The 17,809-nt window shown below is 46.2% G+C and overlaps 1 protein-coding gene across 3 annotated transcripts; it reads left to right on the top strand.

Moving 5' to 3' along the window:
* The first annotated feature begins 11,183 nt into the window (after window positions 1-11,183).
* On the top strand, window positions 11,184-16,875 carry CD24 (CD24 molecule). Of its 3 annotated transcripts, none has more exons than XM_054557933.2 (3): window positions 11,184-11,303; window positions 11,928-12,104; window positions 14,858-16,875. In XM_054557933.2, exons 2-3 carry the CDS (start codon window positions 12,036-12,038, stop codon window positions 15,029-15,031), a joined length of 243 nt encoding a protein of 80 aa, XP_054413908.1. In that variant the 5' UTR covers window positions 11,184-11,303; window positions 11,928-12,035; the 3' UTR covers window positions 15,032-16,875. The 3 variants fall into 3 exon arrangements, with proteins under 3 accessions (XP_054413908.1, XP_002817254.2, XP_009240394.1); XM_002817208.6 differs by lacking the exon at window positions 11,184-11,303 and adding an exon at window positions 11,419-11,538; XM_009242119.4 differs by lacking the exons at window positions 11,184-11,303; window positions 11,928-12,104 and adding an exon at window positions 12,111-13,018.
* Window positions 16,876-17,809: the final 934 nt, after the last annotated feature.

Raw genomic sequence — 17,809 nt, 5'->3', positions numbered from 1 at the left:
GCCTCCTGGGTTCAAGCGATTCCACTGCCTCAGCCTCTCCAGTAGCTGGGACTACAGGTGTACACCCCACGCCAGGCTAATTTTTTGCATTTTAGTAGAGGCGGGGTTTCACCATGTTGGCTAGGATGGTCTCGATCTCCTGACCTTGTGATCCACCTGCCTCAGCTTCCCAAAGTGCTGGGATTACAGGTGTGAGCCACCACGCCTGGCCACACTCGGCTAATTTATTATTATTATTATTATTTTTTGAGATGGAGTCTCGCTCTGTCGCCAGGCTAGAGTGCAGTAGCATAATCTCAGCTCACTGCAACCTCTGCCTCCCAGGTTCAAGCAATTCTCCTGCCTCAGCTTCCCAAGTAGCTGAGACTACGGGCACACGCCACCACACCCGGCTAGTTTTTGTATTTTTCGTAGAGACGGGGTTTCACCATGTTGGCCAGAATGGTCTTGATCTCTTGACCTCGTGATCCATCTGCCTTAGCCTCCCAAAGTGCTGGGATTACAGGCGTGAGCCACCGCGCCCGGCCTTGGCTAATTAAAAAAATCTTTTTAAGTTTTATTTTTAGTAGAAACGAGGTTTATGCTGTCTTTCCCAAGCTGTTCTCGAACCTTCTGAGCTCAAGCAATCCTCCCACCTTGGCTCACTAAAGTGCTGGGATTACCGGCATGAGCCACACACCCAGCCCCGACAATCATATTTCTTCAAGGTGATTAAAGGCCAGGCGCCCGTGGCTCACACATGTGGTCTCAGCACTTCAGGAGGCTGAGGTGGGTGGATCCCTTGAGCTCAGGAGTTCGAGACCAGCCTGGCAAACATGTGAAAGTCCCTCTTTACAAAAAATACAAAAATCAGCCCTGGGTAGTGGCCCGTGCCTGTAGTCCCAGCTACTCGGGAGGCTCAGGTGGGAGGATCACTTGAGCCCAGGAGGCGGAGGTTGCAGTGAGCCGTGACTGGGCTCCTGCACTCCAGCCTGGGTGACAAAGTAAGACCTTGTCTCAAAAAAGAAAATGAAATGAAATAAAAAATAAACCAGAATACAGCATTTAAAAAAAAAAAAAAAAGTGGTTAAGAGGACTGAGTTCATGTCTCAGGGTACCATATTTTGTCATCACATTGTGTATTAAAAAATTTCAAAACTGAAGAGGTGTTCCTGGCCCCGCCAAGTTCCAGTATATATTCAGAGGAGTTTACAAGCAGAACTGTTTTAGCCTAAGTACATAAGACTGGTTATAGAGAGACCAATAGACTTCTAGGTGTTCTGATCTCACCTTCATGCATGTAGATTTTGTCATCTGCCCAGTGAAGATTTCAGGACCTGGAAACGTGTTCTGACTCTCCTGGAAAATACTGCATCTCTGTCTGCTTTGCAGTCTGACTGCAGTGACTTGATTCTACATCCTTCAGGTGATTAGACTCTATTGATCTAATCAAGAGACACCTGAGTCTAGTTTATCCTCACCCTGAGTGCACTCTGACATGTATCACTCCTACAGATGGGCAAAATTTATAAAGAACAATTTAATTCATAAAAGGAGAATCCAAATGGCCAATAAATATCTGGAAAAAAGGTTAATCTCATTGATAGTAAACATACAATTAAAAATGAAATTTTTATCATGCCACTGCACTCCAGCCTGGGCGACAGAACGAGACCCGTCTCAAAATAAATAAATATAAAAATGAAATCTTTTTCTCCCATGAAATTAAAAAAATATATTTTGCACTGTAATTCTCATAGTTAGCAAAAGTTTGTGAATTAGACAGTCTTCCACACTGCTGTTGTGAGTGTACATTTCTGGAGGACAATTTGGCAGCTTATATCAAGACCCAGACTTTCAATGTACGTGACATTTTCTAATTTATGTATTTTTTTTTTTATTGAATTAATTTTTTTTTTTGAGACAAAGTCTCACTCCAGCCCAGGCTGGAGTGCAGTGGCACAGTCTCAACTCGCTGAAACCTCCGCCTCTCAGGTTCAAGCTATTCTCCCGCCTCAGCCTCCTGAGTAGCTGGGATTACAGGCGCATGCCATCACGCCGAGCTGATTTTTGTATTTTTAGTAGAGATGGGGTTTCGCCATGTTGGCCAGGCTGGTCTTGAACTTCTGACCTCAGGTGATCCACCTGCCTAGCCCTCCCAAAGTGCTGGGATTACAGGTGTGAGCCACCGTGCCTGCCCTATTTATTTTTATTTTTTTTTTTGAGACAGGATTTTTATTTTCTTTTTTTTTTGAGACAGGCTGAAGTGCAGTGGTGTGATCTTGCCTCACTGCAGCCTCGACCTTAGAAGTGTATTCCAAGAAAATAACCAGAAATAAAAGCAAAACATGCGTATAACTGTGTTTCTTATGAGATTATTTACAATAAGAGCAACTGTCCAAATAGAAAGAATATTGTATAGTCATTATGAAGTGTTTTTAGAAAACATGTAATGACCAATAAAAATACAGTAAAACCTGGCAAAAACTTTTTCCTAAGATAATGCAAATTCAGTTTGGCTACCATCCTCACCAGATCCCCTTCTCTAATGGGGTGCACTAAAGAAACTCTTATCTTCTAGGATGTAGGGAATGCAGAAAGAGGACAAGGCGAGTCGGGGAAAACAGAAATCCCTTCTCAAAAGCGAGGAAGCAAGGAGTTCTGCCCCAGGGTTCTCCTAGCTCCAAGAGATTACAAGCCTTGCCACTGCGGTCCTGGAGGTCCTGTCAACCCCGAACCCAGAATCACCTCCACTGATAGACGGTGCAGATAAATGCCACCAGGGGCCTCAAACTGAAGCCAGGACCTGGTTGGATTTGGATATTGCAGAAATCCTGGCTGACCACCTGCATAAGCCATCCCAGATATTTCGTTAACTTTGTAAGAATGTGACCATGAATTTTGTGATTTTTAAAAATGTTTTCTATTATGTAAAAAAAAAAAAGCAAGATAGAAAACTTTATGGGCCTGGCTTGGTGGCTTATGTCTGTAAGCTCAGTACTTTGGGGGGCCAAGGCAGGCAGATCGCTCAGATCGCTTGAGCTCAGGAGTTCAAGACCAGCCTGAGCAACATGGTGAAACCCGGTCTCTACAAACAAACAAACAAACAAACAAAACAAAATTAGCTGGGTGCGGTAGTGCGCACCTGAAGTCTCAGCTACCTGGGGGGCTTAGGCAGGAGGATAGCTTAAACCCAGGAGGTTGAGGCTGCGGTGAGCTGAGATCACACCACTGCACTTCAGCCTGGGTGACAAAGTGAGACCCTGTCTTAAAAAAATAAAATAAAATAACAAATAAATAAATAAATAAGAAAACTTCACTTACATTTGCTCCTACTTCAGCAAAACAAATAAACAAGCAAACTCTCTTTCTCTATATATATGTGAAAAGAATATATTTTAAAATGTTATTAGTGATTGCCTCTGATTAGTGGGCTATGGGTAATTTTATTTTTTAAAAATTTATCCTTATTTATTTATTTATTTCACTCGAGATGGGGGTCTTGCTATGTTGCCCAGGCTGGTCTTGAACTCCTGGGCTTAAACAATCCCCCGACCTTGGCATCCCAAAGTGTTAGAATTACAGGCATAAGCTACCACCCCCGACCTGGCTATGGGTAATTTTAATATTTTTATTTTAATATTTTTATTATGCTTTTCTGCATTTTCCAAAAATTTTTTTTTCTTTTTTCTTTTTCTTTTGAGACAGGGTCTCACTCTGTCACCCAGGCTGGAGTCCAAGCAAGCTGGAGTGCTGTGGCACGATCATGGCTCACTGCAGCCTCGACATCCTGTGCTCAAGTGATCCTCCTGCCTCAGCCTCCCAACTACAGGCATGTGGGACCAACCCAGCTATTTTTAAAATTTTTTTGTAGAGATAGGGCCTCCTTATGTTGCCCAGGCTGGTCTTGAACTCCCAGGCTCAAGGAGTCCTCCTGCCTTGGCCCCCCAAAGTGCTAGGATTACAGGTGCAAGCCACCATGCCCAGCCCAAATTTTTCTATACTGCACGTGTATTACTTTTATAATATGAACAAGAAAAAATATACAAAAGAACATTGAAGGCTGGGCATGGTGGCTTACGCCTGTAATCCCAGCACTTTAGGAGGGTGAGGCAGGTTGATCACCTGAGGTCAGGAGTTCGAGACCAGCCTGGCCAAAATGGCGAAACCCTGTCTCTACTAAAAATACAAAAAAATGAGTCGGGTGTGGTGGCAGGTGCCTGTAATCCCAGCTACTTGCGAGGCTGAGGCAGGAGAATTGCTTGAACCTGGGAGGCAGAGGTTGCAGTGAGCTGAGATGGTGCCATTGCACTCCAGCCTGGGAGACAGAGCGAGACACCTCAAACAACAACAACAACAACAACAACAACAAAGAATATTGAGAGAAAGTTTTTTCTTTTTTAAAAGTGGAGACAGGGTCTTGCTATATTCCCAAGGCTGGTCTCAAACTCCTGGCTTCCAGTGCTCCTCCTTGCCTTGGCCTCCCAAAGCGCTGGGATTAGAGGCGTGAGTCACCATGCCTGGCCAAGTTTTTTCTTTTTTAACTCTGAGATCTACATACAAATATATGGTTCACAACAGAGAAGTCCTTATTCAACCTAGCTAATTAAATTCATATGTTCTCCTTTTATTGGCTATTACAGAATACTTTTTCCTCAGAGTGACATCTTAAAACTATATTGAATAAGATGTCAGCCAGCATCTGCTTTAGATATTATTGAGTGGAATCTTGGAAAAAGTATGTTAACAGATTTAGAAAGGATTTCACGAAGTCTGAAAATGTGATACCTGTTTCAAGTTCAATGTAACATTTCATTAAGTATACCATTGTGAGGCTGGGCGCGGTGGCTCATGCCTGTAATCCCAGCACTTTGGGAGGCCGAGGCGGGCAGATCATGAGGTCAGGTGTTCGAGACCATCCTGGCTAACACGGTGAAACCTCGTCTCTACTAAAAATACAAAAAAAATTAGCTGGGCGTGATGGTGGCACACGCCTGTAGTCCCAGCTACTTGGTAGGCTGAGGCAGGAGAATTGCTTGAACCTGGGAGGCGGAGGTTGCAGTAACCTGAGATCGCACCCCGCACTCCAACCTGGATGACAGAGTGAGACTCTGTCTCAAAAAAAAAAAAAAAAAAAAAAACTATACAGATATAAAATATACATATACTTTTCCACTCTTCCAATTTCGTTATTTCCCAGCAAAGAATCATTCAGGGTCTGCCTGCAAATGGCAAATGATGTAGCACTTTTGTGGTCTGAAGACTCTTTTCTAGGAGGTAGAAGTGGGATTTCACTTCTGCTAGAACTTAATTACCCCAATTAGGCCTGGACTCTGCCTCCTGCAGAGGGGTGGAAGGGGGGTCTTAGAAAGGTCCTACTTATGGGATGAGCCTACCCAGCTCAGGCCATTCTCTGAGGCAAACTCTGCCCACCGGAGGCTTTCCTCCCCCATAGCCTTTATAACTTGAGGCTCCGGAAGGGAGAACAAAATGTGGAAACTGATGCGATGCCAAGCGATTTCTCATGATTTTTTCTGCAGCTGGGTTCTTCATTTTTCTTCACTTTTACTGAAACATTTTTTGTGTGTGCCATCTGGACTGACAGAATTTGGTCTCACAGTTGTCATAGATGGATGAATTGAGGCAAACTCAAATTTCTGCTTGAGAACTTGCCAGTGATGGGAGGAGGGCTCCTGATGAGGAGGAGGGTGATTCTGAGGCCTTAGGGGCTGGAGAGAGTTCCTTTCCACATATTTGCTTTGTGGGAGTTGGGGAGGTAAAGGCCACAGAGTATATTGACTTATTTAAATTCCTTTATTTGTGAATGAGTGATGGTACAAGCTAACGTAATAAAAAATGCATCTCATTCTCGTGTGCCCTGGCCACCCAGTTTCTCTTCTCAGTGGCCAAGACAATTTCTTGTGTATCTCTTTAGAAATACTTTCTCTGTCAGGTTTTTGTTTTTTATTCTTAAAATTTATTATTTATTTATTTTTTGAGACAGGGTCTTGTTCTTTGCCCAGGCCAGAGTGCAGTGGTACCACCTTAGCTCATTGCAGCCTCAAACTCCTTGGCTCAAGTAATCCTTCTGCCTCAGCCTCCCAAAGTGCTGGGATTACAGGTGTGAGCCACCCCCGGCCAGTTTTGGTTTTTTAAACACAAAGTACCATGCTGTACACACTGTTATGTATCTTGCTTTTTTCACTTCAGAATTTATCTTGGATTTTCCCCTATAGTATAGATTATGTTCCTTTACTCTTTTTAATGACTTCATAATATTTCATGATATGACAGTGCTGCAACAAATCCCTGAACATACATTATTCTGCATTTGTAGAAATTTATCTGTAGGTTAAATTCTTTTTTTTTGTCACCCAGGCTGGAGTGCAGTGGCATGATCTCGGTCCACTGCAACCTCTGCCTCCTGGGTTCAAGCAATTCTCCTGTCTCAGCCTCCCAAGTAGCTGGGATTACAGGCATGTGCCACCATGCCTGGCTAATTTTTGTATTTTTAGTAGAGACAACGTTTCACCATGTTGGCCAGGCTGGTCTCAAACTCCTGACCTCAGGTGATCTGCCCGCCTCGGCCTCCCAAAGTGCTAAGATTACAGGCATGAGCCACTGCCCTCGGCCAGGTTGAATTCTTAAAATAAGGAGAATGGGCATTTTTAATACTGAGAGATGTCAAATTCCTTTCCATAATCCCATCAGCTTCGACGAGAAAGACTTTTCTTGCATCCTTGCCAATACAAGGGAGACACCAAATTTAAATTCTGGCAAAAGAGATTAAGAGTTGCTTCTTTCTTTTATTTCAAACACCCCAGGATGCTTAGAGGTAAGCATCCTATTATTCAATTTGCATCTGAAAACAGTCACGATTCTTTCTCTTTACATTTGTTTTATGGTCTCAATAAGGCTTAAGAGAATTTGAGTGACTCTACAGGGGGAAAAAGGAAGTAATAGTCAAAGAAAATCATTGTGGTTTATTAGCTTTATAAGGATTCCAAAATGCAGGGCTTTTTACATTCAGCGCAAGAGTTGTTTTTGTTTTCCTGACAGTGAGCGCGTAAGGTCCCAGTGGCCAGCAGGGGGCAGCACGTCCACACAGAGAGTCCGGCTGGGACGCCACCAGCTGATTCAACTTGCTGCAGCTACTGGACCTAGGACCTCATCAGTCAGAAATGCAAACTCACTTTGTTACCTTCACTGCCTTCTCATGATTGGCAGTGAAGAACAAAGCTCCACTAAAAGACCCGGATAAATGGAAATATTCCATTTATGCCAACCAAGTGCAGGGTGGCACAGAATTAAGAGGGAAAAGAGGGCCGGGCGCGGTGGCTCACACCCAAATCCCAGCATTTTGGGAGGCCAAGGCGGGCAGATCACAAGGTCAGGAGTTCCAGACCAGCCTGACCAACATGGTGAAACCCCGTCTCTACTAAAAATACAAACATTAGCCGGGCGTAGTGGCGCGCGCCTGTAGTCCCAGCTACTCAGGAGGCTGAGGCAGGAGAATCACTTGAACCCGGAAGGCGAAGGTTGCAATGAGCCGAGGTCACGCCAGTACACTACAGCCTGGGCGACAGAGTGAGACTCCGTCTCCGAAAAAAAAAAAAAAAAAGTATTATGAACACAACTAAGAATTGCATCATGTTGTAGAACAGAATTTAAATTAAATATTTGATTATTCCAGCCACTATTTGTGCTATAAAGAACAGATGGAACACCTTTATTGGATTCACATTGTATTTCATACCTATTTTGCCAAAAAGTGCTAAAAATGTCAAATAATTAACCCCTGTGTCTTCTGTTCCTCTAGAAACAGGATTTATTATTTTATCCTAAAAAGAAAATTAACCTGTTTCCTTAATATTAGTCCATTCAACCAGCAAATACTGATTGTGTGCCAGGTGCAGTGGATATTGGGTAGACAAGACATAGCCTCTCGGGAGGCTAAGGCAGGAGAATGGCTTGAACCAGGGAGGTGAAGGTTGCAATGAGCCACTGCACCCCATCCTGAGTGACAGAGTGAGACCCTGTCTACAAAAAAAAAAAAAAAAAGAGAAAGTGGTGGTGCGGGATTCAAATCCAGGTTTGACCCCCGAATCCACTATGTGCTATGCCAGTCTGGTCTCAGGTCTGCCCTTAGAAATTGTAGGCATTGTCCGGGCACGGTGGCTCACGCATGTAATTCCAGCACTTTGAGAGGCTGAGGCAGGCGGATCACCTGAGGCCAGGAGTTCGAGACCAGCCTGGCCAACATGGTGAAACCCTGTCTCTACTAAAAAAATATAAAAATTAGCCAGGCATGGTGGCAGGCGCCTGTAATCCCAGCTACTCGGGAGGCTGAGGCAGGAGAATCGCTTGAACCCGGGAGGCAGAGGTTGCAGTGAGCTGAGATCGCGCCATTGCACTCCAGCCTGGGAAACAAGAGCAAGACTTCATCTCCAAAAAAAAAAAAAAAAGAAAGAAATTGTAAGCACTGCTCCTCCCTCAGTATTCTCAGAAGAGAACCAGCATCAAATGAGGGAGTTTTTCATACTATCTTGTGAAAGCTATGAAAACTGAAAGTTATAACTTTCCACACATACATCAATTTATGCAATCAATCTGCTTCAAAATCATTCTATACCACACTTTCTCTATAAAATGGAAATTGGCCATGTGTCTCAACAAAAAGTTCAGGATAACTGGTAAGAGTCTCAATTTGTTAGTGGCGTGAGTTATTATTGGCTAAGGTTTTTTTTTTTTTTTGAGACAGAGTCTTGCTCTGTTGTTCAGGCTGGAGTGCAGTGGCGCGATCTTGGGTCACTGCAACCTCCGCCTCCTGGGTTCAAGTGATTCTCCTGCCTCAGCCTCCTGAGTAGCTGGGACTACAGGCGTGTGCCACCATGCCCAGGTAATTTTTTGTATTTTTAGTAGAGATGGGGTTTCATCATGTTAGCCAGGATGGTCTCGATCTCCTGACCATGTGATCTGCCTGCCTCGGCCTCCCAAAGTGCTGGGATTATAGGTGTGAGCCACTGCACCCAGCCGTGGCTCAGTTTTTATTAGCAACCAAACTATGAAAAACCAGGAGAAGTGGATAAAGAATAGGAAGAAAGAATCACAAACCAAAAGAACTGCAAAGGAAAAATCAGGCAGTTTTCTTGAGTTTCTAGCTGTACAGGAAAAGGGTAGGGTGGAGACCTGTAAAGAGAAGTTATCTTACCTGTGTTGGGCCTCCAGTTGTCAAAGTCCTGGGCAACATCCCCGGTAGGATGCCCAGGGGGAACTCCTGGGCAGAGGTGAAGGGCTTTGCTACGTGAATTATCCAGTCTCATTAGCTGGTGATGAAATGGTTCACAAAGCACAGATCCTGAGTGCCTTGCCAGTTTTGGGAATTATTTGGAGACTGATATTCTTTCACATATCACACAGTGGCAGAGAAGGTAATTACCTTCTGGTTGCTGGCACCTTCAGTGGAAGAGCAAATATTAAGTGAGAGCTACTACTCTGAGGCAGGCAGTATTCTAACACTTATATATATAATAACTCTTTAATAACTAATTAGTAATGATGTTATTATCTCCATTTTATAGATGAAGGAACTGAGGCTTTTTGTCTCCAGCAAAATTAGCAAAGCCACGGTTTGAACTCTGGCAGTCTGTCTTTAGAGGCTGTCTTATCCTAGGAATACCATCAGTTAGTTCAACAAGCAGCTTGTGGAGGACATAGTATGTTCCTTGCCTTGGAACCTGGCACTCCTGAGTCACAAACAGTCCATTTTTTCACCCGGAAAAGGAATGGAGAAGCTGGGCCAGAGTATTTCTTTTTTCTTTTTTTTTTGAGACAGAGTTTTGCTCTTGTTGCCCAGGCTGGAATGCAATGGCCTGATTTCTGCTCACTGCAACCTCCACCTCTCAGGTTCAAGCCATTCTCCTGCCTCAGCCTCCCAAGTAGCTGGGATTACAGGTATGAGCAACCATGCATGGCTAATTTTGGATTTTTAGTAGAGACTAAATTTTGGTAGAGACTAGATTTTAGGTTTCACCGTGTTGGTCAGGTTGGTCTGGAACTCCTGACCTCAGGTGATCAGCCCTCCTCAGCCTCCTAAAGTGCTGGGATTACAGGTGTGAGCCACCACGCCCGGCCAAAGTATTTCTATATAATGTGGTACACTGTTAAACAGGAAAGTCCACTGGTGCTCGACAGAAATTCTCGTGTTCCCAAGCACATCTTAAACGTGCTTGGAAAGTTACTGAGCTAAAGTGACTGACCTTGAAGGCACAAACCGATTCAGTCACTATTCAGTCAACAGACCTATTGCAGATTTCATTGTCACTTTGCTTCCCTGAAACTTACTTTGTTTTAATGAGACTGCTGTGCAAAAGTGAAATTTAAACAAATTTAGAATCTTACTACTCTGTGGTTTACTTTAAAGACCGAAAAATGCTTGGGCTAAACCTTAAATAAAAGGATTAAGTCTTGCAATTAAAAATTGAACCAAAAGTACTAACGAGAGTGTTCTGCAAAACTGAAATTTAAACAAATTTACAACCATACTAGGTTTGGTCTCTGCTGTTTGCTTTAAAGACTGAAAAACACTTGGGCTAAACCTTCAATAAAAAGATTAAGTCTTGCAATTAAAATTTAAACTCAAAATACTCCACCAGTAAGATTACTTCAACTTTTGTTGTGTGCTTGAAAGTTTTCACAACAAGATGGATAGAAAAAAAGTATTCCACCAAAATCTAAAGAGTGATGACGAATCTCCTCTTTATGCCAGTTCATTAAATTGCCTAATGGCAACTACGGATAAGTAAATGCCTTTATCCCGAACGGTTCTGCTCTTTAAACGAATGACGGGAAATAGAGACCGAAAAAGTGTATCCCCAGGAATTCGAGAGGGACAGTGAATTGTAGTGGGACCACCAGGAGGGGAGGTTCCTGCCTCCGAGTAGAACCCGGGAGCAGAGCAGCTCGGGGAGGGCGGTGGGGGCTTCAGGGCCGCGGAGGAGGTCCCCTCAGGGTGGGCCGTGTCCTCGCCCGCCGCAGGCAGGAGCGCGGGGGACCGAAACCCTGTAGTTTGCAGCGTCAGGCAGCGGGTCCGCGCCCAGCTAGCGGCTCCCCAGCTCCTGGGAGGATGCGGACCCGGGACGCCCCCGTGAGCTCACTGCGCCTGGCTGACACGAGGCGCTCACAGAACAAAGCAAGGGCTTCGGGGAGGGCGCAGCCGCGGGGCCGAGCGCGCAGATCGCTCTGGACCCGGACACCGCCTGCGAGCCGCGCCGACCAGCCGGGAAGGGTTCGCGCTAGGCGGCGCCCGGGTCCCGTCGGCCAGGGTGAGAGTCCGACCCGCGTCCCCGCCACGCCCGCCGCGTTCCCCTTTCCTCTGCGGCGGGCCGAGAGATAACCCTGCCCGAGGGGTCCCGGCGCCCGCCCCCCACGCGGTCGCACTGGAATTCGCGGCCCCTCTCGGGTCCCTGGGGCGCATTTTGCAGTCTGGGTGGCAACGCATTTGCTCCAGGACCCGCGGCTACCCCGCCGCAGCGGAGGCGCGGACTTTTCTTTTGGGGGGTAAGATGGCAGGTCCCGGGAAACAAAGGAAACTTGGGCCCGGCCCCCAGCGCGGCGTGTGTGGCTCGCGTGTGTGCCCCAGGTCCTGTGTAGGAGTCGCTGGGCGCCTGTACCAGCCTGCCCGCAGCCCGCAGCTGGCGCGGGGAAACCAGCCGGGTACCAGCAGCCGGCGACGCCCGCCCACCTGCAGCGGCGCCCGCCCGGGGGGCTCCCGGCCCGCGAGGGCCGGAGCGGCGGCGGCGGTGGCGGCGGCGGCGGCGGTGGCGGGGGTGCTGGGGGAACCCGGAGCGGGGCGGGGAAGGCGGGGAGGCGGCGGGCGGCGGCGGAGGGGAGCCGGGGTGGGCGGGCGGCGCCACGTCACGGCTATTGTGGCTGTCCTGGTATATAAGGTCTCGCCGGCTCGCCGCGCTCCCCACCTTGCCTGCGCCCGCCCGGAGCCAGCGGTTCTCCAAGCACCCAGCATCCTGCGAGACGCGCCGCGCACCGACGGAGGGAACATGGGCAGAGCAATGGTGGCCAGGCTCGGGCTGGGGCTGCTGCTGCTGGCACTGCTCCTACCCACGCAGGTGAGGCCCTGGCGCCCGGCGGGGCTCGAGGGCCGTGCCCGGGGTGGGGGAAGGAGAGATGGACCCGGTCCCGGGGGACCGTCCTGCGCCCCTACCTCGGGCCAGGGACAGGGACCGGGAGAGAATCTTGCTTAGTTGACCAGGGGAGAGGGCCATGTGGACCCCATTTTTCCATTCCCTTGCGTGCTGCCCCCTCCCCTCCCACGGCCCTGGGAACAATGCAGCTCCGCGCGCAGGCTGAGAGGACTCTGCCCCACCCCAGGTTCCACGCTGTCCCTCCCCAGGCAGCCAGGTGTCTACTTCCCACTTTCACCCAGAGGCCCGAGGTGCCTGCAGGGATTAGCGCCTGGAGAGCTCAGGCTCCCGGGGGACGTCGTCCCTGGGTCCCTCAGGACCCGCTTCCCTCTAGGAGTGTCTTCGCGCTCCCCGGGCTCTACACAAAGAGAGGCGACGGTCCCTTTCGGGGAGGGCGGCTCACGCCCATCCTCCACCCTCGGAGTTGAATTGGGGATCCCGGAGAAGCTACGGCTATCAGGCCCTTTTAAAACCCCAGTCCCGGGAGGTTCGGGGCCGAAGCCGAGGCGGGGACCCTCTCCTGACGCTGCGCTCTCTGCGAGGCAACCTTTCACGTCCATCGCTTGTCATCTTAGGATCCGCATGTTATTATAGCCCAGATTGGCTAGTTCTGGGGAGACAGCATGGTGGGACGATTCTGTCCCGAGTCCCCGCCAGGCTTTGTCCGGGTCGCCGCTACCAGCGCCGTCTCCCCAGACCCTCCATCCGGGGAACCTCGCCCCAGGTGCGGGTACCGGGGGCCGCGCAGCGCTGCCTCGAGGGTGTATGGATGCACGGCGCCGGCGAGAGAGACCGGGGGCTGGGCCTGGGAGACCCTAGCGGGGGCGGGGGCAAAGAAGGTATGTTTGTTTGGGTCAGTTCGGGTTTGGAGGATGGGAGTCATGACGGCTCTCCAGCGCCTTCGGTTGGGGTTAATCGAGGACTGTCTCTGGGGCTTCTCCCCCAAAGTTGGGCGCGCTGCGTCCTCCGTCCCCAGACATCGAACGTCCGGGCTCACCTGGAGGTGCAGCCTGAGTGTGGAGCGCTCTTCCCCACCGCTGGCGGGGTAACCGTACCCTATTGTCTTCCTCCCAGTCCGCTGCGCTCCCGAGCCTTCCTCAATTCTTTGATGGGGGAGGGGCGCGGCCGCGAGAAACCGGCCCCCTCCACTCCCCGCCCCATCTTCTCTCCGACCAGATTTTTTTCCTCCAACATTGTAAGTGAGAAGTTTTAATAATGCGAATAAATCTAGCTTGGGAGAGAAAATTTTGTTTAGTGTCAATTTAATAAACATAATTTTTCTGTTGGTGTAGAGGATCTTTAGATCCTCAGATTGATACACCGGGTTTTAAAAAGAAAACATCACCTGCTGCAGTAAAACTCATTGTATGAATAAAGAACAGGTTACTTTCAGGGATCCCAAACAAGGTGTCCAAAACAGGCACCCTGTTTTAAGTAAATTACCATATTAATGCTTTTCTTTATTGGGAGTGCCATTTCCTGATGGGACACACTAAATCTTGCACACAGTAGGTGCCCGATAAATAAATTTGATTTGATCAAGATTTTTTTGTTGTTGTCACTAATCTATTTTGGGTAGGATTTGTACATTTCTTTAGTCAATATTTGTTTAATGACCTTATGGATTTTACAACAAAAGTCGCTGGTGCTGATGTAGGAGGGCTTTATCTTTGGATTAATAGGCAGCCAAATGTACACGGGGCCCAGACTCTTGCCTGGTGCCACATCCTCCCTCCCGCCTGTAATCAGAAGCCCTTGTAAAACCCTCCCTTGCAGTGAGGGCTGAAAACTCCGATCTGCCTTTGTTCCATGACAAAGGAGAGATTATCACGTGCCCTACTGGACTGTGCATTTCGTGGCTTGAAAAATCAGTGGTGAATGATGCCCCTGAGACGCTGGGACACTGGGAGAACCTTGGTTCTTGGCCACAGCACTGAGCTTAGGGACCAGTGAGGCTGCTGCTGGTGAAACTTAACACCATAACCTCTGGTTGTCTTTTGTGAAATCGTTCCGACTTCATGGTGTTTTCTTGAAGTCATTCTGCCTTAAAGGAAAAACTCCTTTTCTTTTTCAATTTAACACAAATATTGTGGCCATTTTTTAGAAGAGTTATTATTTCAAATTTTGAGGGAGAAGATAAGACTGCATTTCCCCCTTAAGGAAAAGGCTAAGTTACCAAGGCTGTATTAAATTGAGTATGTGAAAGTTACCTAGCAAATCCAGGATAGACAGTGACCCAATGAATTCTAGTTCCATAAGTCTCAGTTACAATATTTAAAAATCCCCATTTTTTTGTGCAACTTTAAAATCTCCCCCTTTCTGGGAAAATAGACCTTATTGCAATGCCATTAAGTCAATATAATGTTGGAAACTGAATTAGTTAACTTGGTCCTTTTTTCCTTTGCAAAGAAATAAAAACAGGAGTTACAGTTATTGAATAACTTTTTTGTTCTTGTTGCCACTTGGCATTTTTGAGGCATCTCTAGGTAGTTTGTTTTGAAACTAAAGAGAATGACCTTGGTGGGCTGAGCAAGAATTCAGAACTTAATGATGTTGGGTAAGAGAACAATGGTAAGAGAGCAATCTAAGAATATATCACCTACTTTAATTTTATATGAGAGTACGTGGAGGTAGCTGTGATGTGAAAATGTATCCATATAACTTTTTATGTATTTTAGATTTATTCCATTGAAACAACAACTGGAATTTCAATTAACACCTCCCAGAGTACTTCCAACTTTGGGACTGCCCCAAATCCAACTAATGCCACCACCAAGGCGGCCGGTGGTGCCCTGCAGTCAACAGCCAGTCTCTTCGTGGTCTCACTCTCTCTTCTGCATCTCTACTGTTAAGAGACTCAGGCCAAGAAACGTCTTCTAAACTTCCCCGTCTTCTAAACCCAATCCAAATGGCGTCTGGAAGTCCAATGTGGCAAGGAAAAACAGGTCTTCATCGAATCTACTAATTCCACACCTTTTATTGACACAGAAAATGTTGAGAATCCCAAATTTGATTGATTTGAAGAACAATGTGAGAGGTTTGACTAGATGATGGATGCCAATATTAAATCTGCTGGAGTTTCATGTACAAGATGAAGGAGAGGCAACATCCAAAATAGTTAAAACATGATTTCCTTGAATGTGGCTTGAGAAATATGGACACTTAATACTACCTTGAAAATAAGAATAGAAATAAAGGATGTGATTGTGGAATGGAGATTCAGTTTTCATTTGGTTCATTAATTCTATAAGGCCATAAAACAGGTAATATAAAAAGCTTCCATGATTCTATTTATATGTACATGAGAAGGGACTTCCAGGTGTTACTGTAATTCCTCAACGTATTGTTTCGACAGCACTAATTTAATGCCGATATACTCTAGATGAAGTTTTACATTGTTGAGCTATTGCTGTTCTCTTGGGAACTGAACTCACTTTCCTCCTGAGGCTTTGGATTTGACATTGCATTTGACCTTTTACATGGTAATTGACATGTGCCAGGGCAATGATGAATGAGAATCTACCCCCAGATCCAAGCATCCTGAGCAACTCTTGATTATCCATATAAAGTCAAATAGTAGGCATTTCCTATTACCTATTTCCATTCAACAAGAGCACTACATTCATTTAGCGAAACAGATTCCAAAGAGTAGAATTGCATTGACCGCGACTAATTTCAAAATGCTTTTTATTATCATTATTATTTTTTAGACAGTCTCACTTTGTCACCCAGGCTGGAGTGCAGTGGTGCGATCTCAGCTCAGTGTACCCTTTGCCTCCCGGGCTCAAGTGATTCACCTGCCTCAGCCTCCCAAGTAGCTGGGATTACAGGCACCCGCCACCGTGCCCAGCTAATTTTTGTAATTTTAGTAGAGACAGGGTTTCACCACATTGCCCGGGCTGGTTTCGAACTCCTGACCTCAGGTGATCCACCTGCCTCGGCCTCCCAAAGTGCTGGGATTACAGGCTTGAGCCCCCACGCCCAGCCGTCAAAATGCTTTTTATTTCTGCATATGTTGAATACTTTTTACAATTTAAAAAAATGATCTGTTTTGAAGGCAAAGTTGCAAATCTTGAAATTAAGAAGGCAAAAATCTAAAGGAGTCAAAACTATAAATCAAGTATTTGGGAAGTGAAGACTGGAAGCTAATTTGCATTAAATTCACAAAAACTTTTATACTCTTTCTGTATATACATTTTTTTTCCTTTAAAAAACAACTATGGATCAGAATAGCCACATTTGGAACACTTTTTGTTATCAGTCAATATTTTTAGATAGTTAGAACCTGGTCCTAAGCCTAAAAGTGGGCTTGATTCTGCAGTAAATCTTTTACAACTGCCTCAACACACAGAAACCTTTTTAAAAATAGACACTCCCCGAAGTCTTTTGTTTGCATGGTCACACACTGATGCTTAGATGTTCCAGTAATCTAATATGGCCACAGTAGTCTTGATGACCGAAGTCCTTTTTTTCCATCTTTAGAAAACTACATGGGAACAAACAGATTGAACAGTTCTGAAGCTACTGTGTGTGTGAATGAACACTCTTTTGCTTTATTCCAGAATGCTGTACATCTATTTTGGATTGTATATTGTGTTTGTGTATTTACGCTTTGATTCATAGTAACTTCTTATGTTATGGAATTGATTTGCATTGAACACAAACTGTAAATAAAAAGAAATGGCTGAAAGAACAATCTTGCGTTTTAAGTTTTTCCAGTATGAGGAATACTTTGTGGGTAATCATGGTTCTATGAGCCTGTTAAAATTTTTAAAAATAATTAAAAACAAATTTTTGGGATTTTTTTGTTGTTGTTGTTGACACAGGGTTTCACCATGTTGCCCAGGCTGGTCTTGAACTCCTGGGCTCCAGTGATCTTCCTGCCTTGGCCTCCCAAAGTGTTGGGATTACAGGCGTGAGCCACCACGCCTGGCCCCCCAGGTCTGCTAATTTAAACCATAGGGACATACCTCAGTATTTTTCTCTTTCTTTCTCTCTTTTTTTTTTTTTTTTTTTTGAGACAGAGTTTTAGTGTGTCGCCCAGGCTGGAGTGCAGTAGCGTGATCTTGGACATTTAAACTGAGATCCAAATGACAAGACAGTTGTAGGAGGATCTGAGGAAAATTCCCTGGTAGAAGGAACAGCATGTGCCAAGTCCATGAGTCTGCAGCAATTTTTCCCCTATCTACAGGTCCACAGACCCTGTTGGTTTATCTATCTATATCTATCTATCTGTCTTATTTATAAGAGATGGGTCTCACTATGTTGTCCAGGCTGGTGTTGGACTTCTGGGCTGAAGTGATCTTCCTGCCTTGGCCTCCAAAAGTGCTGGGATTACAAGCCACCATGCTCGGCCCTCTTTGGTCATCTAAATTGTCACTTCCATCTGCTCCTTTCACGACCCTGAATTTCTTTGAGACCCTTCAAGTGCATTCTGAGGTGGTTTAGGGACAACCTGGAAAGGCAGGCTGGAACTTGGGAATATGTGGAACTTGTAGTCTGCAAGTGTGCTTTCTTTTTTTTTTTTTGAGACGGAGTTTCGCTTTTGTTGCCCAGGTTGGAGTGCAATGGCGCCATCTTGGCTCACTGCCACCTCTGCCTCCTGGGGTCAAGCGATTTTCCTGCCTCAG

The sequence above is a fragment of the Pongo abelii genome, chromosome 5, assembly GCF_028885655.2.
Source record: "Pongo abelii isolate AG06213 chromosome 5, NHGRI_mPonAbe1-v2.0_pri, whole genome shotgun sequence".
NCBI lineage: Eukaryota > Metazoa > Chordata > Mammalia > Primates > Hominidae > Pongo > Pongo abelii.
Note: the sequence above shows the minus strand (reverse complement) of the source record. Positions and strands in the feature narration are given on the sequence as shown.